Genomic DNA, 25,238 nt, shown 5'->3' with positions numbered 1-25,238 from the left:
TCAAAGGATGTATTATTAACACAATCTTTAATGTGGTAATTCAATACTAGCAATGTAACTATGCTGCAAAAAAGAAGAAGAAAGTACTAAATATTCTTGTGATGACGTGATGTTGATTAGTTTAATTTATCTTGCAATAGTAGGTAACAATACTTTCAGTAGTGGGATAAAAAAAAGTAAAAATATTTTGGAGGCATAGAACAAGAAACATATGTGATCTATCTTAAAATTGAACACAATAAGCAATAGTTGATCTTTACATAATGAGAATTAAGTTATTTCCTCATGAGTTTGAGACTCCGATACCAAGAAAGATCCTTCATCACAAATTTCTATATTACAACAAGACATATGGACAAGTTTGTCCCTCTTGTGTTAGTTTTAAACATTTTCTTCTGTTTTCAGTGAGAAAAATAATCGGTTATAGAGCTGAAGCTGAACGTAATTACTGGAACAACGAACAACTTTATGCTGGGAACGAAACGAAAAATCCCATTGGGACAATGTATAATCTACAACAGGAAATATGACTAGCATGTGTATAGAAATAAACAGAAGTAGATTCTGGCCTCTACTCGTTCCAAATTTATCAGATGCTCTGAAAGGGACAGCCGGACGGATCATCTTTTCTCACTCAGATCGCCAAAACCAACCATATCTTAGAAGCAAAACTATATGAATTCGTATAGTTTCAATATCACGAACAATTTCATACCTCTACAAAATCAACTTTTACTTCTGGTGGAATCTATGTAGATGCTTTATCTTGGTCATGTTTATTCTTGCCCACAGTTTCTGCACTTATTAGTTTTTCCGCCTGAAGTCTCTCAAGAAAAGCTTGTTTCTGCAGGATATTCATCATATCCTTAGTTCTATTCTCCTCTCCTTCAAGCTGCATTTTCACTATTTTTTCTGCTTCCATGTTTATTGGCTTGAAATAGTCATCAACAGCAGCCTCCTGAAAGCATTCACCAATTTTTTTCGAGCAATGAGTCCAAGCCAGAAGATCAGCAAAGTACCAGGAGTGGAATATAACATCAGCAAAGTAATAGAGTGGACTCTAAAGGCAACTCTACTACCCTACTACGTATTAAGTTCCTGATACCTTGACGTCACAATACAATAAGTGAACGAAGAGATGTTAAAATTATGTAAAGCCAGCCTGTAAAAAAATATACGGAGAGAAACAGAGTAAACGAGAACACTGTTGGGTACAATGGAAAATCAAAATATGTAAATCATCAAATTAAAGGTCAAACAAAACCATAGGAAGTCACTGGAGCACCAAGTTGAAATAAATGGTGACATTGATGAAGCAGCACGTGGTAAAGTCCAAGCGTGACAATTACCAGAGATAGCCAAATAGTATAAGCAAGATATCAATAATGAAGGGCTTGAAGGTTTAACTGTACAATTGTGTAAAAAGCAGCTTAGACCTATCAAGGACATCGATCAACATGGTTCAAGATGCTTGGCTTGAAAGGAGTGCCAAATACCAACACTTTCTCAAATTCAATATACTCAAAAAGAACTATTCATTCAAATGAATACATCTGTGCAGAGGTTTCCCTCTAAATCAGGATTTTCAGCCATTAAGAATAAAAAGTTGGGACTAACATATCAGGTTTTCATTCAAAATCCAAGGTTTGAATGATGCAAGCTCAATATTAGGTTATCTACGAATTCCCTTTTCTTTTTCTTTTTTTTTAGGAGGGGAGGTGGGGGTAAGTCAGGTTATATGATGTGCAGAAGTGGAATGGTATATTCTCTCAAGACCCAAGAGTTCTCAGAAACTATGTAAAAAATTTAAATGTGGCCAAAAAAGCAACAGGTTAGTCTAGGTTCACACCTGAAATTGAGCCAAATTAAGCTTAAGCAAAGAAAAAAATGTTTAGTGCCTCAGCCAGTTGGCTTATTCAAAAATTGCATTCCACTCTCTTCTATATTCTCCTCTAGAGCTGGGGGTACAAGTTTAGCCTTTAAAATGGAGTTCTGTGGTCCTAGAAAACAATGTTTTGAAACCAACTTTGTGCTCTGAAAGTAGAATATTTCTATTTTGCGAAATTCATTCAAGCTGCTTCTGTCTGTGCCAGGTAGAAAGGGATGCGAGAAATCTAGACTCTGAAAAGACTAATATCTGGAGGAGTGAAAGATAAGAAAAGGGATTTATTTGTTGGAAGTTGGCTACACTGAAGACCAAAAGATATGGAAGCAGTGTTACATTAATTTATTACGTAAGATTCTTTCACATGTTTCTGTCCCCTTTTTGTGATAATGGCGGTATCCACACCAGCTTGCACCCACCTTGACTTATTTCATCGGGTATCTGCTACTACAGGTACCGAATAACTAAGCCCACCAAGGCTTAGGTAGATGAGAAGATACCACCATCCTTTTATTTACCGAGCTGGGATCTGAACCTTGATATTCCATGATTTTCATTCTACTTTATTGACCAGACACCCTTCAGTGCTAATGTTCTGTTAATTTTTAGGATAGTTCTTCCACTAAATTCTTTTTCCTCAATAAGTTTCTAATTGTTACACCAACTACCAATTCCAAAAACTAATTTTTGAGCACCTTAGAAAGCACTATTTCTTGCTCAAATATGTCTCTAACTTTTAAGGACCCATGACAAAAGACATTCCAAGTCCCGAGGCTCCATATCTTTTACATCTTTCAAACTAACTGAATGCCTATTGGCAGCTCATGACTAGTATCTATTTGGAGCACAGACAAAACAAGGTCTCAGAGTCTTTCGATGAGATAATGGAGGGTGATTGTGAGTACATAAGTCGGATCTTCTCAGCTGCAAATTCTATGCTCTAGCTAGTTTTCAAGAAGCATTAAGCTTCTTTTCTGAAAACACTCTAAAAACAAATGCATACTAAGATATAGTAAGCATGGATGCAGGAAAATATGCCCACTGCTCACGTGGATACCCTTTATAGTATTGTGGAATAGATCCGAAATTGTCTTCGAGACTTCAAGAATGACCTAACACTACCTCTTTTGCAAATTATACACAGCAATACCCAGGAAAGCAGAACAATATTAAAGAACTAAATTAGGGCCACCAAGCTAAGCCATCAGCATGCTTCTGAATTACACACGAACAGAACAGACGTGTTAAGTGCAAGAAAGTAAACAACAGGTAAAATTCAAGAAAATTGTGAACTCACGGTTTCCTCTAGCTTTTTATTCAAAGCTTGCATCTCTTCCACCATGCGCCTAACTTCTGACAAAATCATTTGTTCAGGAAGCTTCCTTATTGCTACCTTCCTCTCCTCCGCCTGTTCAGACATTACATACGAAGAGAGAGAGACAAAATGATAAGAGTGTCGAACCGAAGAAAACAACTTAATAAAAATCTACCACCAACACTTTTACACTTTTGATCAGCTAACTTTCTTCGGGGTCTCCCTTTACTAATTGTATACCCAAGAAATCATCTAAGTTCCATGCTACGTGCACATGGACAGTTAATATTAGCAGGAAGGGAGAAGTACAGCATGTTAGCAAAGAGAATCCAAACCCAAGGTATCATGAAGGGGCAAACCAGTTTATAGCCACAGGCATCTACAGCAATTCTTCTACATTTTGGACTCTGCATTTGCATATATTAGTTCACTCAAAGTTTATCAAATTCTTTGACATTTCAATAACCAGCAGATCATCTCACTAGAAAACTGCTTTCATGCAGAATTTGGAAGAGACCCCTCATTAAAAGAACCTAGATACTTAATGGAAAATGAAGCTTGTGAAGCTGTAACCCCACCTAAAAGATATTTGCATAATCTTTTTGCTATCTGGAATGCTACAACACATTATTTGCCTCAACATTTCACTCCACAACCCAGAAGTCGAAAGTATGTTTACTAGCTATTTAGAAGCTAAAACATTCAATTTGCATATGAATACAAATAGATGCACTATACACACCACACAACTCTATGTACAGCACAAAAATGAATCCAAAAGTGTACCATCGTTCCATTGATGATTTGAGTTGGATATATCACATCAAACAAAGTTAGTCCGTGTTTACAACTTATTACTACAGGCAAAATCACATCCTAGGCGTTAATTAACCATATTATGCAACAAATAGCAGAGGCCTTCCAAATTTAGTTTTGTTTTCTAATCCAACTCAACAGTCAACTGTCCCAGTCGACTATATTTTGGATTAATAAGAAAAAAATACAGCAAATAGTTAACTAGGCCTTGATTTAATTCAATTTCCTTTAATATCTAAATCCGCACTTCATTCCAGTAATAACTAATCTGGATACAATGATAACCATAGAATCAGATTTAACAATTAAGAAAGTGAAATGAAAATTGATTGAATGACCTGTTGAAGACGTTGTTGCATCTGTAATCGATAAGATCGGATTCTACGCTCTTCGTAGCCTGAAAGAACCCTAATATAGAACATTGCTTTCTTCCCAAATTCTATAAGCTTCTTCATCTTAGGTAATCAAGATTCAATTTCCCAAAATCACTCGAAACATGAAATGATCAGCACCTTTCTTATTTTACCATTGAAGATTCATCATCAAGCTGAAACTGAAGCTGAAGAAATTGTTCCCTTTATTTTCTATGTATTTGGTGAAAATACTTTTGTTTTTTTCATTTTTTTTTTAGCAGTAACGTGAGAATATTATTTTAAAAAATGAGAAAAAAAACAAATATATTTAAATTTTAATTTTTGCATATGCAGTTTACTGCTATTTTCGTTGGTCGTACTTTTAAAATTTATTTTGACAATATTTTTTTCAAATTTAATGTTTTTGCATTGGTAAGTAATTTGTATATGATTAATTAATTTTAAAAATATTTTTAGAGAATGGAGCTTAATTTCAACTTTTAATTTGAAATTGACCTGTGTATATGAAATTATCTAAAATTTCAAGTTTAAGGATATGTTTAGATGGGCTTAAAAACTGGTCAAATCGACTTAAAAGTCAATTTTTGATTTATTAGAGTGTTTGATAAATATAGTAATTTATTTTAAGTCAAAAATGACTCATTTTAAGCCAAAAGTTAAAAGTTAGGTTAGGGTTTTTTTTTTTCAACTTAAAATTCATTTTATGTTGACCGTGTTTATTACATTTTTACCCTTAATTCTTTTATTTTTATTATTATTGTTATTATTTATTATTATTATTGTTATTATTTATTATTATTATTATTATTATTATTATTATTATTTATCATTTTATTATTATTTTTATTATTATTTATTATTATTTTATTATTATTATTATTACAATAATAATTATTAGTATTAATATTTTATTATGTTTTAATTATTATTATTATTATTTTATTATTCTTTATTATTATTAGTATATTATATATCATTATATATTATTATTATTATATTTTATTATTATTGTTATTTATTACGTTTATATATTATTATTATTATTATTATTTATTATATATTAATATTATCATTATATTATCAATATTATTGTTATTATAATTATTATAATAACTATTATTATTATTATATATAATTATTATTATTAATATTTTATTTTTTATTATTATTATTATTAATTATTTTATTATTATTGTTATTATATATTGTCATTATTATAATAATTATTATTTATAAACAAGTTGTAATAATAAAGAAATATGTGAATGATAGCAAAATATAATTACATGTGGATGTAAAATATAAATTAATTTTGTATCATTTTTTTAAGTATAAAAACTTTAAATTAATCAACTTTTACCGTGTTAACAACTTTTAAGGATATTTTAGACATTTTGATTACAAAAGTGTTTACATTTGCCAAACACATTATCAACTTTTTTTTAACTTCAGCACTTTTGTCCAAACACATAACTACTTATTTTAAAAATAAATTCCAACACTTACAAAAATACTTTTTAAAAACTATTTTTTTAAATCCATCCAAACGGACTCTAATTTCAATCTCAAATTATCAAAAAGTTGGGTCTTAATTATGATTTTATAATTTGCAAATATAAAATTAATCTATAAATTTATATTTTGTAATAAAAAACTATAACAGACATTTGATTTTCGCTATGACGTTTCTTTAAAAGTGCATTCATGATAAAATTTTGATTTATTTAATTATTAAGGACATAAATTATGCATATCACGAGGAAGAATTATATATTAAAGAATGTCAAAACAATATGTAATTGAAAAATATTTATTATTTATAAAAAAATCAAATATACGATTTATTAATAAGTAATATAGTGTTTTAAATATTTTATACCTTATTTATGATTTGCTCGTTTATTATTATTTGAGAAATGAAAAGATTTTAACAGTTTTTGCAAATTGTAGAATTTTTGTATTTATGAAAATAAATAGATACAACTAAAGAAATTGAAATGCATACTCAAACAAAATTTTAAATTTTAACAACTGATTCAAATCATAAGGTGACTAACTTTCGCCAGAAAATTTATGCTTCTTTTCTTTGTGAAAAAACCTGCTAATTTATTTCCTTATTTATGACGTATCACTGAATTTCTAAATAGAGATCCGAAAGATTTCACAGTAAATTGATAATTAGGATGCAGCCCTATTCATATCCAAACGACCTTATAATTTGTTAAAGCCTTTTAAAATTGATTCTAACTTACTTTTTATTATTATTGAAAAATAACTCTTGTTATTCATTGAAGATATATGCACTTTTGCTCTCCCAAAAGTTTTGCCAAAACAAGTTATACTTGTCATTTCATGATTGGTACAAATATTTATCATAATTTATAATTGCTTGATTAATAGATGAAAGGGGTAAATATACCTTAAGTTAAATGGAGGGACTGTCTAATATATTTTGAAAGTCATTAAATTTAATATATTTAAAAGATGAACATAGAAAAATATGGTGGATAGATAAAAATAAGGGAAAATGCAATATGTCTAAAATTTTAAATACACGCTTATACTATATTAATGTCCTATTATCCCCCTTAACTTATTTTATAAATAAATTTTTAGCCCTTTTCGACCCATGTGACACTAGTTTGAAAAAAAAAGTCAACCAATATTGGACCCACGAAATAATATCACGTAGATCGAAAAAGGGTAGAAATTTATTAGTTAATAGGACTTTAGTATAGTATAAGTGTGTGTCTGAGATTTCGAGCGTAGATTGAGTGGGTACATATCAGGCAGGGGCGAATCTATGTATCAAGATGGGTGTGCCACGACATCCAGTGATCTCGATTGAAATTTTATATATATATATATATATGCACAAAAAGCTTATGAATAATAAATTTGCCATCTCCAGACACAGTAGGCCCGTGGTGTCCGTGGTTAAGTATCTATTTTTTGGCTTCTGGGTTGCAAATTTGATTCTCTGATAGCTCATTTTTAATGCATTTTTCGTTTCTTTTGAAAAATAAAAATGCTAGAAGCTTGAATTTGAAACTGTATTTCACATATGAAAAATTGATGTGAACACCATTACAAATGATTGAAACTTAATGAGTAATAATTTTATCATTAATTAATCTAACAATATGACACCCGCTATCTCCAAATTCTAAATTCGCCTTCAATACTTATGCATTATCTCTAAAAATAATAATTAAATAATACTATGAAAGCTGCATAAATTTCTGTCTGAGATAGGAGTAACAAACAAACTCATAGAAAACCACAACATTCTATCAATAATTCAATTCTTGGGACTTTAAAAGCACAAAAACATCCAAACACCGCCGCCTTAGACGTGCCATGCTTATGAAGACGTAGGAGAAACTCATTTTAACTATTCCGTTCCTCCCAATTATATACTATTTTAAAATATTTAATCATCTTCATCTATTTTTATTTTTTAATTATATTTTCAAGATAATGTATTTGATAACTACTTGAGATATTCAACACCATTTATATATTTTATTAAATCAAAATTTTTTCTAATTTACTCTTATATTCATAATAATTGTTTCTTTATTATATTTTAAAATATTATATTTAATATATTCAAAAAATGATGCAGTAAAAGTAACCTTTTATTTCGTAGTTTTTCTAAAATATAAAAAGTCAGTAATAAACTAATATGATCGAAGAGTATAGATTATGAAAAACTTTTTTAACATATATCTTTATTGGTATTATTAATAATAGTATAAATTTTCAAAATATGATTAAAAAAATATTTTAATCAAACAATCTAGTGTAAAGTAAACAAAGATAAAGTATAGAGATTATTCAAGCCAAAAATTCTACTTAGGAAATATTCGCGAAAGGATCTTATCTAGCAGTAGAGCTGTCAATATGGGCTAGCCCACCCCATCCGGGCTAACCTGTACAGGCTTTGACATTTTACGGGCCAGGCTGGGCTAGCCCATTTTTTGTGTGGGCCAGAAAATGATCGGCCCAGCCCACAAGTACGTGGGCTACAGGCTTGCCGGGCCAGCCCACTTTTTAAAAAATTATATTTTTTTATAATTATTAAATTAAATTATAAATTATAATTTAAAAATATTATCATAAATATCGATAAAACAATATAACATTATGTTAGGCCTCATTTGTTTGCACTTAATGGGGTTTGAATCTTAATCATTCAGATATTTCTTATTAAGTGTGTTTGTTTTTAAGAACTGGATCTTAATTATTCAGATTCAATTTATTAAGTTCGTTTGTTTTATTTTCTTATAAGCCTCTTAATGGGTGTGGATATATCTGAATAAATCAGATCTGTAACACACCCTTAACACTATTCAGACTTAAAAATAAGACTTTTATCTTAATTCAACTAAATCACGACAACTCATAAAAATTGTTTTCTTATTTAATTAATATTATTTACATGCTTGCCATTATAATTTCCTTTATTCATATTAACTTAATATACTTCTTTTACTTTCTAAATTAATAAATATATTTGAATTGATAAGCACTCACATGATATAATATTTAGCACGATTTTAAAAAATAAGAAAGTATTAATTATTTGATCGATAACAATAAAAATTTTCTATAATAAAATAAAATATTTTTCTAAACTATATATTTACTACTCTATATAAACTATTTTAAATTGCATTATATTAGATTCTCAAAGTATTTGAGTGCAAAAAATAGTCATATTAATGATGTAACTTGATGTTGAGTTTTTAAATAAATCATATTATCTTATTACGGTAAAAATGTTCAAAATATTACTTTATATGAAAAAAAAACTATTTTACTAATTTAGTGTTCAGAATCAGAGACAATATTTTAATATTAAGATGTTTGTTCAGATTTACACATCTAGATCTTAATGCACATCTTAATATTTAAATGTGTATTCAAATTCAAACGTCTTAATCTTAATGGAAACAAATGAGACCTTGTCACTACTTGTTATCAAATTCACAAATAAAATTATCTTTATAATATTTAGGGAAAATGCACAAGTACCCCCTAGACTATGACTGAAATCCCAAAGACAGACCTTACTAAGGTCGTATTACCCCCTGAACTTTTTTTTTTTGTAATTTTATGTACCTCTTTGGCTTACGTGGCATTCAAATATTTTTGACGCGCCTCAATTGCGTGGAGTCATATAGAGTGCCACATAAGACAAAAGGTGTATAAAATTACAAAAAAAAAAGGTCAGGGGTAATGGGACCTTAGTTTAGTTAAGGCGTGTCTCTGGAATTTTGGTCATAGTCTAGGGGGTACTTGTGCATTTTCCTTAATATTTATTAAGTTTTTTTTTCAACTTAAAGTATAAATATCTAAATAGAAATATTAACCTAATTATTTTGATTTTGGACTCTCTTTATTTTTAAATTTTAATATTATATTATATTTTTAAATTAATTTTTATTGGCCCACGGGCCGGCCCTACCAATATTTCTCAAGCCCCCCAAATGAGCAGGCTTATTCAGGTCAGGCTAAAAAGCCCTATTCTTAAATGGGCTCCAAAAATCTTAGCCCAGCCCTATTAAATCCCGGATTAGGCCAGGCCGGCCCAACGGGCTTAGCCCATATTGACGGCTCTATCTAGCAGGAATGAAAATAATTGAGCTTTAATATTTAAAATTTATGTAAAATTAAATAACATAGACATACATACACTTTAAGATACAAAAGTATCATATAAACCCATGATAAATACATTTATGGTTCCATTTTATATAAATTTAAATATTTTATGTATATTAAAAATTAAAAATATAATATTAATAAAAATTTAAATAGTTTGTTGAAAATTGATAAAAATTAATGAGATGAGTAGACTCTTTATAAGATTTGAATAATTCTTTTCCTTTTCAGCTAGCTTTTGAAATATAAATTAGACATAAACCTAATTTATGGAACTTTTTGTTATTCTCTTCTGGTAATGCACAAGTACTCTTTTATCTTATGTCCAAAATTCTAGAAACATACTTATAATATACTAAGGTTTTATTACCTTTTAAATTTATTTTATAAATAATTTTCTGTCCTTTTAACTTACCTGACACTATCTTATGAGTTCAACATATAAAAAAATAAAAAATTATTCATAAAATAAATTTAAAAATAATAAAATTTTAATATAGTATAAATATTTGTCTGAAATTGAGAGAATACTTATCGATTTTCCCCATTCTTTTTAATATAGTTGGCTTCAACACGGATAGTATTAAGAAGTCTTCTTTCGGGTGCCCCTACCTGATCGGCGTGGCGCCTGGACAGAATTTCAAATCCTTGTAAAACGGCCACGTAACTATTCTCTTCCTTCACGTCATCACTCTCTCTCTCTCTCTCCGGCCACCCTCCGTTTTCTCTAACAAAGCTCTCTCACACACAATTGGAGGATTTGCGGGTGAACTCCCCAATCTGAACTTTTCAGTAAATTTCCTAATATCACTTACAGATCTTTCTTTCGCCAAAAAAATTTAAAAAAATTAAAAAAAAAATTATCAGTTCAGAAAATTGGAAATTTTCGTTGATTTTTTTCCTAGTTTTTTTTTTTTGGAGAATGGCAGAGAATAATGAAACAATGAATGCAAACCCACCTGGGATTTTGCTGATTAGAAGCATTAGAAGGAAAGATTGGAGTTTAAAAACGTATAAATATGTAGTTTTGTTGATCACATTCATAGCTTATACATCTTACCATGCTTCGAGAAAACCTAGTAGTATTGTGAAGAGTGTTTTACATCCACACCCGTTTCTTAACGAAACGGTTACAAATCCATGGCCTATTGGTCCGCTTTTCGTAAAGAGGGAATTTTTGGGTTCTATTGATTTGGGTAAATCAAAAAAGAAAGGTTGGGAACCATTTAATGGAGAGGATGGAACGTCGAAATTGGGGGAAATTGATGTTGCGTTTCTAGCGTGTTATTCTATGGGAATGTATGTAGCTGGACATTTAGGGGATTCATTGGATTTAAGGCTGTTTTTGGCTACTGGGATGATTGGAAGTGGTATTTTTGTAGGGTTATTTGGGATGGGTTATTTTTGGAATATACATGCTTTTTGGTTTTACTTGGTTATGCAAATGGTTGCTGGGTTGTTTCAAGCTACTGGGTGGCCTTCTGTTGTTGCTGTTATTGGAAATTGGTTTGGTAAAAGGAAAAGGGGATTGATTATGGGTGTTTGGAATGCTCATACCTCTGTTGGGAATATTAGTGGATCTCTTATGGCTGCTGCTGTTTTAGAATATGGATGGGGTTGGTCTTTTATTGTTCCAGGAGCATTTATATTTTTAGCGGGGATAATGGTGTACTTGTTATTGCCTGCATATCCAGAAGATGTTGGGTTTCCTTGTCCTAATCAGCCGTATGTCGATGATCCGTCCAAGAATAACGATGAAGAAGCTCAGACAGTGAAAGAAAATATGGCTGTAAATGCACAGTTTAATGTCCCTCGGGTTGGTTCGAATAGGACAAGTGTTGGTCTTTGTGATGCTTGTCTCATACCAGGAGTGATTCCATTTGCACTGTGCCTTTTCTTCTCAAAGTTGGTGGCATACACATTTTTGTACTGGTTGCCATTTTACCTTAGTCAAACAGGTATAACTGCTTAAATATATGAATCGTTTTGCTGTACTTGTGCTTTGTGTGTGATATGCTTCTGCCACAAATTGGTGAGACTATCCAAATCGGTTTTGAAGTTAGTTTTCATGACTGTTACTCCCTCAGTTCATTTTTCATTGTCCATCTTTGACTTGGCACAGTATGTTTTGGAAATGACTAGTTAATAATAAGGGTAAGTTAAAAATATCCTTTGGTTTTTCAAATTATATAAGTAAAAATAGACATCTATTTATAGTACAGTGGACACGGAGGGAGTACTTTTTCCCTTTCAGGTTCATCTGTTATAATCTTTGTTTATATGAGGTACTTAGGAGTGTCCGTTGCTGATAAAGTAGGAAATTTTGATTCTGGAGCTTTTGAGGGTTGAAATAGGAAAGAAGTTAAAAAAAAAAGTGAGAGAGAGAGAAGTGTTCAAATCTGCATTTCTATTAAACCTGTAGTTGTTGCTGCTAACTCTGACTCTTCCTGAGTGGTAAATACCCGTTCCATCTGATTAAGGAGCATGTAGCTGATACGGTGTTGGAGTTGCACTGTAGTCTCTGCTCCTAATGGCAAATCGGGCTACTGATTCTGTTTTTCTATTTGGTAGCAAACGACTCTACTACATTTAGAACACAATGGCTTCTAAACAGACCACCTTAAGTGAGAAACAGGACTAATACATGTTTAAAAATAATTAGTAGGCGCTATCTGAGTCTGTTTAAACTTCCAATTATGCAGATGTTAGTTTGAGGGTTCATTAGTTTAAGTAAGACGAGGTGAATGTCTTATAATTTCGGAAGACTGTGCCTGAGCAAACTGCATTCTTTACAAGTAATTTCAGAGCTAGGTTTCTTTAAGTTCCCTGGAGTATCACTGGCAAGGTAGTGTTTCTAGTTCAACTTCTTTTTTTTTTTTTTGAGAAATGTAACAGTTAGTCTATATTTATCCACAGGTATACTACCTCAAAAGTGTAGTTCCCCTCCAAAACTATTTCTAGTTCAACTTCATAATTCACTTCTTGATAGAAGCTTGTTTGACAAATTTGTTGGTTATATACTTGCTTGATGTCAAATGTTACAACAAAGTAACAGTTCTCGTTTTGTTGCAACCTCCCCTTATCTTTTAGAAGTAGTGAATATATTAAATGTACCTGATGAACTTTAAAATACCTAGAATAATTTATATATATATATATATATATAAACTGATTGTTATTTTTTCTTATTAGTATCAACGTTCATTCTACTTTGAAGATTCATTGTCAGAATTCTTCCCTTTTTTTAAAAAAAAATTTCAAAGTAACGACATGATCATGTTGCTCATCTTGGTTCTTGATGATCTCTTTGCAGCTATAGGGGGAGAGTATGTTTCAGTGAAATCTGCTGGGAATCTCTCTGCTTTGTTTGATGTTGGAGGTATAGTTGGTGGAATTCTAGCTGGACATTTATCTGACAAGCTTGATGCTCGTGCTACTACGGCAGCCAGCTTCATGTATGCAGCGATTCCTTCTATGCTTCTGTATCGCAAATATGGAGGCACGTCAAGGTTCATGAACATTTTGCTCATGATGATTGCTGGCTTGTTTGTTAATGGGCCTTATGCGCTTATAACAACTGCAGTATCAGCAGATTTGGGTACTCACAGCTCTTTGAAAGGAGATTCACGAGCACTTGCAACAGTGACTGCCATTATTGATGGTACTGGATCCATGGGTGCTGCTTTAGGTCCTCTTTTGACGGGTTTTCTTTCATCAAAAGGATGGGATGCAGTTTTTATAATGCTTGTTGTTGGTGCACTTAGTGCTGGTCTTCTTCTATCTCGTTTGGTTCTTTCTGAACTTAGTGAGAAGTTCTCTAAACGCCTAGCCTTTGAGCAACACAATAGCGAAGGTAAGATATGTCTCCATTTCTGTGTCTGTTTTTCATTTTGTATTTGCTCAAACCTTGTCTTCATCCTTATTTCATTTTTTTTTTCTGAGAAAGGTAACATTTCCTTATTTCATTTCTCTCTTTTTCCTCTGGGAAAGGTAACATTTTCTTACTTCATTTCTTCTTGCTCTTTTCCAAATCCAGTACAAGTACATAATTTGTTGCTGTGTCAGACCATATGCATAGCATTTGCTAAAAACATTAGCATTGAAGCAGTGGATGAAATGAATTCAAAACATTTTCTTTTTTAATCTAGCTCACTCAATACATCGAAAAGATACATGGTGCACTTTGCTCCCCTTCTTTTTTTAATCTCCTTTGGGCTTTTGGAGAAAAAGCATTTTGTTTAAATGTCTTCCCAACACCTTTATACCAAGAAACAAACAGATGAATATTGCTTCATGTCCTGTTTAAGCCTGGTGACAATAATTTATCTGGAACAGTGTTTTATTGTGTCAAGTAAAGGGGAAGCAGATAGATATTACTTTTGATAAAGGTAAAAGAGAAGTCAAAATATTTTGTATGATAAAGTTATAGTCAAGATATTATAGTTGTATCCTGTACAAGAAAATTTCATGTTCCCAAGTATTCATGGTCTTAGCTTATAATCCTGGAGTAAATGATAAAAATTATTGGAGTTTGGAAATAGTTATCAAATTTATTAGGCCGTAATCATGCTGTAGATCTCTGTGCAATTTTGGTGTGTTTGGATCAGCACTACGCTATAGAGTATAGCCTTTGTAGTGAAGAATGGAAATTTTAACAACACCATGATGCAGAGCAGTAGTTTATTCTGAGTTCTATTTATTGGTGTTTATGATTATTATATAATCTTTTTGAGTGGGCTATGCAAAATATCTTGCATCAAACAATATCCTCCATATGTATCATGGACGCAACCAAGGAAGGGAAAATAGTAATATCTTTTTGTAGTGTACTTGGTATATCTCCAAGATTTAATTAAAATGCATAATATACTTGCACAGTCAAGAGCATCAGAATCTGGTTGATGCGAGTGGATGATCTTACTTCAGCAAAAGATTTTGTTTCTTTGTTATGGAGGGACCTTATGATTTGAAGAGTCAATGCTTTACTTAAAATTTTCGGACCTTATGATTAGAAGAGTCAATGAAATTTTCTGATATATTCTGAGATATTATTTTGTGAGCCATTGATTTATTCGTGTAAGGAGTTACTATTTCAAAATATTAGTTTCCCTTTTAGAAGATAGTTTAGCTTGTTTATCTGTTCCTCAATGTACGTTTGGCTTGTAAATTTCAAAATTATGAACCATTGTCATCTAAGAAAGTTGCTTCATCTTGCAGATTCTGCATCTCAACCCCTTCTAAGAGAGCGAAGATGAGGATTTGTTGTGCATGTTTTCTCAAGAAACATAAAGAAATGATGGCAGATACAACTGCTACCTCTCCCGTGAAAACAGAAGCAAAATCTTAGGTACGAAAAAGCCAATGGCATCAGTGGGGACTAAACAAGCTACTGTCATCAAAATCGCCACTAATGCCTTGAACATGGTTTTTTGGTACATGTCTAAATGAACAAAGGTGCTACTCTCATGAGGTTTTTCTCTTGTGAAAATCACTGCTTTTATCTGAGATATATTTAAAGGTGTAACAAGACGTGTCTGGTAGTTATGCTGCTGCTGATATTACCTTTCTTTTTATCCCATGAAGCAGAGTTGTAGATAGAATAAAGCGAAGCTAGAATATTAGATTTAGTAGCACATCCCATGAATATCCTTTGTTTATTAGTCCACTTGTTCCATATTATCTGTCTATTAAAGTTTTCGCCTCACAAAGTCTTACTCATAATAAAATCTGTGTAAACCACCTTTTTGTTTCTTCTTAAACCTGTCTTGATTAACACTACATTAATTGAACTGGTTATTAGTATTGTTTTTACGAAAATTGATGGTCAAGTCTCTCTGGACGTAACGCCTCTGTAGTCTACTAAAGCTCTCTTTCTCCAGAATCAAGAAGCACATTTTGTGTAACAGGAGGTGAAAAAATGTTGTTACTAGTTGGTTCTGCTGCAAATAATCTCAATCTAAGTCTCATGAATTAATGTCGTTTGGTAGTCTGTATTAAAAGAAATAATCCATGTATTAGATGTGGTATAATTTAATACTGTGTTTGATAGGAATGTGAGTCTATGTATTACTAATCTATGGATTCGTTAATACATTCTACATGGTATTATGTGATGTATTACTAATACTTTCCATTTGGAGGTATTAACTCTAATACCATGGGACTATTCTAGGTAAAGACAAAAATATCCCTCAAATTTTTTTAATATTTTATTTATTTTTTTGATTTTATATTTTATATTTGTATTAATAAAGTTATTTAAATAAATTAGCTTACAAATTTTATTATTTAGATATAATTTTTTGTTTCTAAAATATGAATTACTTAATCTATTTATTATTAATATAAAACATTATAATCCGACTAATATGTTAATGTTGATGTATGAATTTAAGAACAATTCATAAGTAAAATATTTTCTCTTAATAAAAGTTCATTAAACATTACACAAGTAGTCTAAAACAAAAGAGTGTGTTTATATATATACACACACATCTTGAGTATAAAAATAGTTTAATTTATTTTTCTATATTTATTTTATATTTTTATTTTATTTTAGGATAAAGGGTTTTTTAAAATTTATTGATATAAAACAAAGTTTTCGATAAATTTTCTCTATAATCATTATAGTTGTGTGACCTTTTGAATTATTAACTCTAATTTATTAAGATGACAATTATTTACTTTCAAATAATTTAAGTGAGAAAATAGTGAACATGACAATAAAAATTTTATTCTCCTAACTAGTTAAAAATGTTATAAAAAAATTATATTCTCCTTTAATTATCTACTTTGACTCAATTACATGAAATACAAAATCTCATAATAACTCTAGAGTATAATTGGAAAGTTTTTTTTAAAACTTTTAAATCACACAAAATTAGATAAGAAACAATGAATCGAATACTTGATAAAAATAATCTCTGCATTACTCATCCCTGCATTGCTAATTCCTACATTACTAATCTCTACATTATTCATTTTTGTACCAAACGACCCTTTTTAAGTGTTTTAGCACTTAGCTTTGACTTGGTTGGCAAAAAATATGAGGGAGGTTTAAGGGGTCGGCCCCACTCTGTTCTTTTGAGTACTCGTTCAATTTCAAAATACGTGCAAGCACGAAAAAAAGATGGGTGTTGCATTATTGATAAAATTATGCGATGATTATAATCTTTGTCCTGGCTTCTCATTTAACTAAAATTTATGGGCCAAATAATATATGCAAATGCAAAGACACATTCAAACCCCACAGATTGGTGTTGTAATAAAAGTTTTGTTTGGAGAGAAGTTGTATGTCAATTGTTGTTTGAGAAAATACTTGTGTTGGTCAACTTGTTTTTATATTTGATTCACGTCAGGTTCGATTTCAAGTTCTTGTACGGATTGCCCCTATTTTAGGTTGGCCTTTATTTTTGTCCCTATTTTTCATTTAATGAAAGTTTATGGGCAAAATTATCCTCGACTACGATTTAATTTCACAAGACAAAATAAGTACATGAAGGTGTCAAGATATAAATTATGCCTTGTAATTTGGGAGATCTAAAACTGATGCCTTGTGTACATAACTTGAATTTGGGAATTTAGCCTTGCAGCATTTTTTCCTGGCAAATCATAATTTTTGTCTTGCAATTTTAATATTTTATACGTCAGTGATAATATCTACTAGTTTTTGGTTACTTAAAGTGTTCAGCGACAAAAATTGATAATCCATAATTTATATTTCAGGTAGAATCAAGGGTGTGACCTAGTGATCAATGAAGTAGGTTGAGAATCATAAATAGGTTCAAATTTCAACAGAGATGAATGCACTCGGTGATTTCTTCTCATTTGTTCTAGCTTTGGTGGACAAAATTACGCGTTACGTGTTGTTATTGGAAGATGATAAGTATCCTGTGTAATTAGTCGAGGTGCACACAAACTAGCCCGTACATGAAGGTTATCATGTATACAAACGTGTGTATCAAAATCAATTCCCTTTTGATAAGTTGTATGCATTTACAATAGATAAGTAAAGGAGTGATGAACCATAACTTTGCAAATAAAAGTCATAAGAGTAGACTTATATATATCTCAAAAAGCAATACCTCAGAACACAAACTTCCTCTCTTGAGTTTCCTGTGAAAGAGAGTCATGGCTCCTTCATATGTCATGTTATTGCTCTCTTTTACCCTTACACTTGTATCCCTCTCTGCTGCTCAAGCACCCTCAATGCCACCTTCCAGCATTGTAGCCCCGTCCCCTGGGCCCGCGATGATCACCAAGCCTCCGGTTATGTCACCACCAGCACCAGTGGCATTTCCTCCAACAATGAGCCCTGGTCCATCTGCTAGCATATCACCAGCACCTGACATGCCGGTCTCTCCCCCTGCACCTGTGGGACCAGGCCCCGTATCGGGACCTGCTCCTGGACCTTCTGATGGAGGGATAACTTCTCCATCAAGTGCTTTTATGCATGGAAGTAGCATGGCTATGGTGGCATTGATTGGGAGTGTAGCACTTCTATTCTAAATTGATGCTCATTTGCCTTACCTTCAACATTGTGGTGTAGACTATAAATGATCTTTACCAGCGTGTATTCTCTATTGCATTTTCATATGTTTTACAGAATGTTTTTTTCTTTCACTTTGTCTTTTCACGTCGCAATTCATGTGACGTAGTATGACTTTTGAAATGAGATATAAAAAAGAAAGATTAACCATGTTAACTCTTATATTGACAGTATTTTGAGACAATTTATCTCAAAGTAGACCCCACATCATTTTGATCATTACACAACTGGTAATTAATTTCTTCTTTCGTCTTCAATTCATGCGATATAATTTGATTGGGTAAGAAGTTTAAAAAATATAGAAGAATTTGTAATATATTAATATTATTTTAGAAATAAATAAATTTACAAGGAGAGGAGTGCACAGACTAAAAATTGAATAAAATGTAGCAATAATATTGTTGGAACAAATTAAAGTGAAAAATATATCATACAAAATGGAATAGAGATAGTATTTGTTTTGGTTATATGGGCTTTCTTCTTTTTGAATCTTCAGGAACGACTTGGCCTATTTGTTATCACGACTTTTTTTTTGGGGGGTGCAACCTTGAATTTTCTTGAGGACCTACGATTCATAAATTTATTTCAATAAATGACATTTTGCAGTATAAAGGTTATCATTTGTCTAGTATTTCTTTGGTTAAACAAAGAGTAGGATATAAATTGATATAACATATAGTTAAATAAGTTACGATATACCTCTATTACTTTTCATATCTGTTAAAAATGACATTATATTTTTTTTAGGAGGCCGTTCAATAATTCTTACTCAAATTGAGAGGAGACAAAAAGGATATAAAAGTGGAGTAATTCTTCACTAGTATGTTGGGGGTTGGAGGGGGGGGGATGCATGACATATAATCAAATAAGAAGAGCGAGTCCGGAGTCAAAAGGGTAAAAAATTATCAAAAATTTTGAAAGAATATATCAATTTTTCTTAACCAAAGAGCAAAATCGCTCCATCAGTGCCAAAATGATACCGTGATTTTTTTTAATATCGCTGTGAGTGCAGCATTTTTTTTTAAAAAAATTAAATTATAGCAGCGATTTCCTTTTCCCTTAAAAAAAAATTAATAGAGGCAGGCATTTTGGTCCTAACATTTGGTCAGCCCTGCAACATTTGTTAAAATTCTTTTTGACAAAATCACTGTTGGAAAAATAATTTATTTTTTTTGGATGAAATCGCTGCCACACAGCAGTGATTTTTGTGTTTTTTAAAAAAATTAACACATCAATTTTGTCAGAAGAAAATCACTCCGTCAGAAGCGATTTAGCCCTTCTGGTTAAAAAAAATAATAATGTAGCCTCTTAGAATTTTTGACAATTTTTTTTGCCCTTTTGGCTAAGAATAGCTACATTACCAACAAGGGTTGTGGTAAAATGTAAGTACTCATTTATCCTTAATTAGAGATCTCAAATTTAGCAATCTCCAATCTGGCCACCAGATATCGAATGGAAAACAAAAAAAAATTAGTTATATCTGTTTCCAGCAGCATCCTACACATATTTTGGTAGCTTTAAAATAATCCTCATGCTACTTAATTGCATGTGGCAAAAGGCTTTCATACAACAACCAAAAACTAAGCTGCAAATTTGCGAAGGTCAAAAAAATAGCAGGTGATGTAGATAAAATATGTAAGATATTCTATTCATTCATCTAATAGAAAAACGTAAAAAGAAAGATATCGTATTCATTGTCTTCTCCTTTGTTTTTTACGGCACTCGAAACATTCAGTATTTGGATACTTACTTCCACTAGAGTAGCTGGTTTGGAGTTTACTGGGCGAGACTTTCAAGTCTTTCACCAGTATCTCGCGTAGCTTTTCATTTTCCTGCATGAGCTCATCAATTGCTTGCTGGTGTTTCAACACCTACAATGCAGCAAATGTATTTTCAATCTTCAAATGTCATATAAACATAGAACATCAATATAAGTCTACTAGAAATGAAAGTCATATTCTGTTTAAGAACATCCTTAATAAGTGATGTAAATAGTCAAAATGAAAGCTTACCATATGAACAAGGTTGTTCACAGATCCCAAACGCTCAGACTGCAAATGAAGAAGTAAACGAATTACAACCAATATATTTTGATATTAGCAACCTCAAATTTTCATCTACAGTTTCGAATCTCATCCTTAGCACGATATACAACAAATACAAGGAGACCTCGCAAAATTATACTTAACCTATAGTGTTGTGAGAAATGTGTATTCATCTTCACTTACCAGCTCATTTGTTGTACTGTCTTCGCCTTTCACTAGTGGACTCTGCAGAAAATTGCTAATAACCTTCTCTGTCCGGCTGATATATGATGCATCTGAAGAGCCGACATTAGCTCTTGAAGTGTCATTTTCATTAGAAGAGAGAGAATTTGTGTTCCTATCTGTCAAGTCTGGAGAAGAACTATGTGGAACCTTCATTTCAAGTGGATTGGCAATTCCCAGTGGGTTCTGAATAGAGGCTTCACTGACTGTTTTCATCCCAGCTTGCAAGGATGGTGGAAGGATGCCTTGACCAATAGATAAGCCGGGAGACATTCCAGACTTCATCAATAATTTTGTCGTGGCTTGCTGCAGTTTAAGAGGATTTATGTTAAAACTGAAGTGTGAAGGTGGAGAGGAAATCTTAGATGGTAGCAGCAGTGAACTATGGAAAAGAATGCATACAATTACATACGACTGAATCCGCTCCACCACTCCGCGCTTCACAGCAAGGCCTGACATGCATCACCAAGATTTTGTTATTTAACAAAGGAAATGTTTAGACGAATTCTGCCTAACACAACTTTATAAAATATTATTTTCATGATTCCTGTTTTTTTTTTCTTCCTTTATCTCATTCGCAGAGTCTGTAACCACAATTTAGTACCAAGACACAAGTTTACATTCCAATAACCCATTTAGCCTTGACTAAGGTATCTATAACTCAAAAAACTTCCAGTTTCTTGAAACACCTACGGCGACCTGGTCCCTATGAACATGGCACCACTATCACCAAGCAAAGCCATCAAGCACAGAGATCATTTATCCAGAATCTATCCCACACAAATCCAATCATACACATAGTTCAATAATCAATCATATGAATGACACATGGCACGATGATAAAATATAGACAAGAGCTAATCAGGATAGTGTTGATTAACACTAATTGATCTCACATAAGTGAGTGCACCCAAAGCATACTTTAACACTAATTGATCTCACATATATGAGTGCACCCAAGGCATACTTCCAATATCTATCGTTCTCTGTCAACACAGCTGTAGAAATTGTCAATATTTACTCAACGAAACATGAGAAAAGGAGTCCACTAACACATTGCCTCAAACAAGCATGAAAAGGACAAACTAATTAAGCAATTACTCCAATTTTAGTGTATGCCAGTCAAGCTTATGTTAATCGTTTTATGTAATACTTTCTGAAGTAGAAGAAAGAAAAGAGGGAAAAGTATACTTTGGGACAGGATAAGTGCCTGGACTTAAATCAGGCTTCAACTTGTTGGTTTTACTTCTAAAAGTTTCTTAAATACTAACAAGGAGATTATAATTGAATCATTTAAATTCAAACAATTTCTGTGAACTATATTATCTTGCACTGAACTTTTGGCAAGTCAGAGTTATCTGTCCTTAAGTAATTTGCAATGTTTTTGCATCTCATCGGCAATTCTACTTGTCATACATAATTACAAACAAGTTTTCTCTTACTTGCTAGTGCTGCCAACTTATCAAAGTGGATGAATCCTTTCAATCCGATGGTAAAGAATTGTGAGTTGATCTTTTGCTATCTGGTGACACTTCTTTTCTTTAAGCAGCAACTTGGCATAGGCTCTAATCCATAGGAAATGCTAAGAAGGATAATTACTAGGCCGTTGTCTTTCTTCTTTCTTCTGTCATCAGCCAGTCACATTTGTGCAGACTGGCAATTCATATACCTCTTTTCAGAGCCAAATTTTTCCCTTCCGAAAAAAATCCAATGACCACAGAAATGCTCTACGTCACTATTTTCTGATAACAAAATAAACCTCAAACCAGCCTAGAAGTTCTTATTTCTACTGTCAATCATAAGCTACGGAACCTCTTACTTGTCCAACATTATTATTGTTTATTTCTTTTTGCAAGAGATCTTTGAAGTCTTCAGCTCAATCTCCTCTAAGTAAAGAGTGCACACAAAGTGGTTAGGAATATCACAGGAGTTTACCAATTTCCCCCTTCAATATTAATCATCCTAGATGCAAAACTTAATAGATAACCTTCAACATTTTCTTCAGTTTCTTGACTTTGTCAGCACTCAGCTCACTCGGAAGCATTTAGAAGGTTTCACAGTTGTGGAACTCGCTATGTTTTGTTTTTGCTTTGTAATTCAGCATCTACTGGATGTATTTTATCAATGAAATCGTAATTTAGCTGATAGAGAAAAAGAAGAAGAAGAAGATAACCTTTAACAAAGCAAATATATAAGTCTACATACCGACTCCAAAACCATGTCCAAAACCTACTCCACATCCGACGCCGGCTTCAATGCCTTTTGCCCCCACCTTTTTCAACTGCGGTTACAACAGAAAGCAACAAGGACCCAGTGAAAAAACAAATATTAAGTAAGGTATAAAATCACAATAATATGTGAACTGTGAAGACAGTTTAACATACAGACATACAGAATTATTAACATGTCTTCCAACTCCGGAAAACGCATCCGTTGCGCCTCTAGTGGCAGTCATAACTTGATTTAGCATAGGTATTGCACCTAAAAACAAGGTAAAATAGTGAGGAAGACTCGAAGAGATATCAATCTAAAAGAAGGCAAAGTCCTTTGATTTAGAGTATCTCATACCATAATTCCATTTGTGCTTATATTAAGACAGAAAATCTAAGTGACAAATAACAACATGAACCAATTCGATCAAATTGATGAACTCCAAATTTTAGATACTAGTGATTCGATAGTCCCAACAATGCAGAAAGGCTGAACCGGATTAATTTGCACTTGACTGCAATACAACAATGTGACTACACAAACGGTAATCTGATAAGCCACACAAACTGCACCACTCAGACTGCTCAATTGCACATCATTTGTATCTAATTACCTATGCATACCATCATATAACAGATCAACATCTCTTGTTTTCAACAGTATTCAACAAAGAGTATCAACCACCTTAGATAGAGTACACTAATTGGTTCTTTCCATGATAAAGCATCTAAAGGAGCATGAACTCCTAGCCTCCAACTTTGTTATTAGTAACAACCCCCGCATGATATCTGATCACTAAATTGCCAGAACTTAAGTACACATACACGCTAAGAAATTGATTGCTGAGAATCCTCTCTCAGAATAACCCAGTAAGAACAAACAACAAAAGAGCATTAGAAGGAGGATTAGCAAGGCTATATATTATGTGCATATCGATTTCAAATACTCCTTAACTCATGTTCACTTGGTGTTATAAAGCAAATAATCCCTAAAGAGAGAACAGCAAATGGAGTAATAATTCATTAAAACTAACCAAAATTACATCAAACAGCACAAATACAGCCAGGAAAAGTATACCAACCATTACAAACAACTAAAATACTTCAAGTTTATGTTTTTACTTCATTAACACACAAACCATGGACAACATAAAACCCAAAAATGAATTACATAGATTATTGTGTTTTAAGTCGGGTTGAAAGTAACCAAAAGAATGCAGCATAGCACAAAACATTCAGAATTTGCATACCATCAACATAAAGAACTCATATTTACCCATTCAAGTCATAAATAAACAACACCCCAAAACAAAATTACACCCCCCAAAATGAATTACTTGAATTTTTGGGTTCCCCTTCTTTAGGTTTCCAAAAATCTTCAATCTTCATGTTTTTTTCTTCTCTTTTTCTTTTTGGTGAATGGGAAGAATTGAGAAGGGTGAAGATGGCTTAATACCTAGATTTAAAGGGCGGCCAACACCGATTCCAATCCCACAGCCAATGCCAAAGCCAGTAAATACTTGACCAACCTTCAAAGTAAAGGGATTTTCAATTCTGATTCTCCTTTCTTCTGTATTTACTATCACGCCATTGCTATTACTATTGCTGCTACTTGTACTACTTCGGGTCTCCATTACCACTGTTTATGTACAGGAGCTCAGTCTGAAGTCTTGTTCACCAAAATTCTTCAACAAATTTCGCAGCTTCTTTCTGCAACAAAGTAGAAATAAGCATTTATTTCTCCCTCTCTTTCCGGTGGATCATGGGTAAAATCCTGTGCCGCTGAACCATCAGATTGTAGCAGCTCCCAAGTCAGTCACCTACATCAGCCCTTTTCATTTTTATCTGAAACAGAAATTTCCATATCCCTTTTTTTGAAAATTATATAATAATGAAACAAGTGTTGAAAGTTTGAAACAATTAAAAGTAAATTATTAGTTTCATTTTGAATTATTGACAGTTTTAAAAGTAGTTTACTATTTGACTAATTAAACTTAAGATACATTTGTAATCTAGTCACGTTATATAGCAAGTTGTATCAAATTCTAATAGGAGTATAATTCTTTTTTAAAAATATTGAGATAGTGTTGAAAACGTTCTAAACTTGGTGAGAATTACAATTATATATTTCGCTTATATTGTAAGATTGGTGG

At 32.1% G+C, this 25,238-nt stretch overlaps 3 protein-coding genes across 5 annotated transcripts; 1 reads left to right on the top strand and 2 right to left on the bottom strand.

Moving 5' to 3' along the window:
• Positions 1 to 229: 229 nt before the first annotated feature.
• On the bottom strand, positions 230 to 4,644 carry LOC107021467. Its single transcript, XM_015222138.2, has 3 exons — positions 4,355 to 4,644; positions 3,183 to 3,293; positions 230 to 958 (listed from the first exon to the last, which is right to left on the bottom strand). Exons 1-3 carry the CDS (start codon positions 4,469 to 4,471, stop codon positions 749 to 751), a joined length of 438 nt encoding a protein of 145 aa, XP_015077624.1. The 5' UTR covers positions 4,472 to 4,644; the 3' UTR covers positions 230 to 748.
• Positions 4,645 to 10,647: 6,003 nt separating this feature from the next.
• Positions 10,648 to 15,819, top strand: LOC107021757 (putative glycerol-3-phosphate transporter 4). The gene is made up of 3 exons (XM_015222466.2): positions 10,648 to 12,018; positions 13,374 to 13,913; positions 15,278 to 15,819. Exons 1-3 carry the CDS (start codon positions 10,983 to 10,985, stop codon positions 15,313 to 15,315), a joined length of 1,614 nt encoding a protein of 537 aa, XP_015077952.1. The 5' UTR covers positions 10,648 to 10,982; the 3' UTR covers positions 15,316 to 15,819.
• A 3,160-nt stretch (positions 15,820 to 18,979) lies between these two features.
• Positions 18,980 to 24,951, bottom strand: LOC107021350. Of its 3 annotated transcripts, XM_027917417.1 has the most exons (8): positions 24,542 to 24,922; positions 23,268 to 23,356; positions 23,081 to 23,156; positions 21,278 to 21,327; positions 20,837 to 21,181; positions 20,621 to 20,659; positions 20,359 to 20,479; positions 18,980 to 19,173 (listed from the first exon to the last, which is right to left on the bottom strand). In XM_027917417.1, exons 1-8 carry the CDS (start codon positions 24,717 to 24,719, stop codon positions 19,127 to 19,129), a joined length of 945 nt encoding a protein of 314 aa, XP_027773218.1. In that variant the 5' UTR covers positions 24,720 to 24,922; the 3' UTR covers positions 18,980 to 19,126. The 3 variants fall into 3 exon arrangements, with proteins under 3 accessions (XP_027773218.1, XP_027773217.1, XP_015077479.2); XM_027917416.1 differs by lacking the exon at positions 18,980 to 19,173 and having other exon boundaries at positions 20,057 to 20,479; positions 24,542 to 24,951; XM_015221993.2 differs by lacking the exon at positions 18,980 to 19,173 and having other exon boundaries at positions 20,057 to 20,479; positions 24,423 to 24,543.
• Between the last annotated feature and the right edge of the window lie 287 nt (positions 24,952 to 25,238).

The sequence above is a fragment of the Solanum pennellii genome, chromosome 6, assembly GCF_001406875.1.
Source record: "Solanum pennellii chromosome 6, SPENNV200".
In the NCBI taxonomy this organism is placed as follows: domain Eukaryota; kingdom Viridiplantae; phylum Streptophyta; class Magnoliopsida; order Solanales; family Solanaceae; genus Solanum; species Solanum pennellii.
This window is presented reverse-complemented; position numbering and strand designations above follow the sequence as displayed.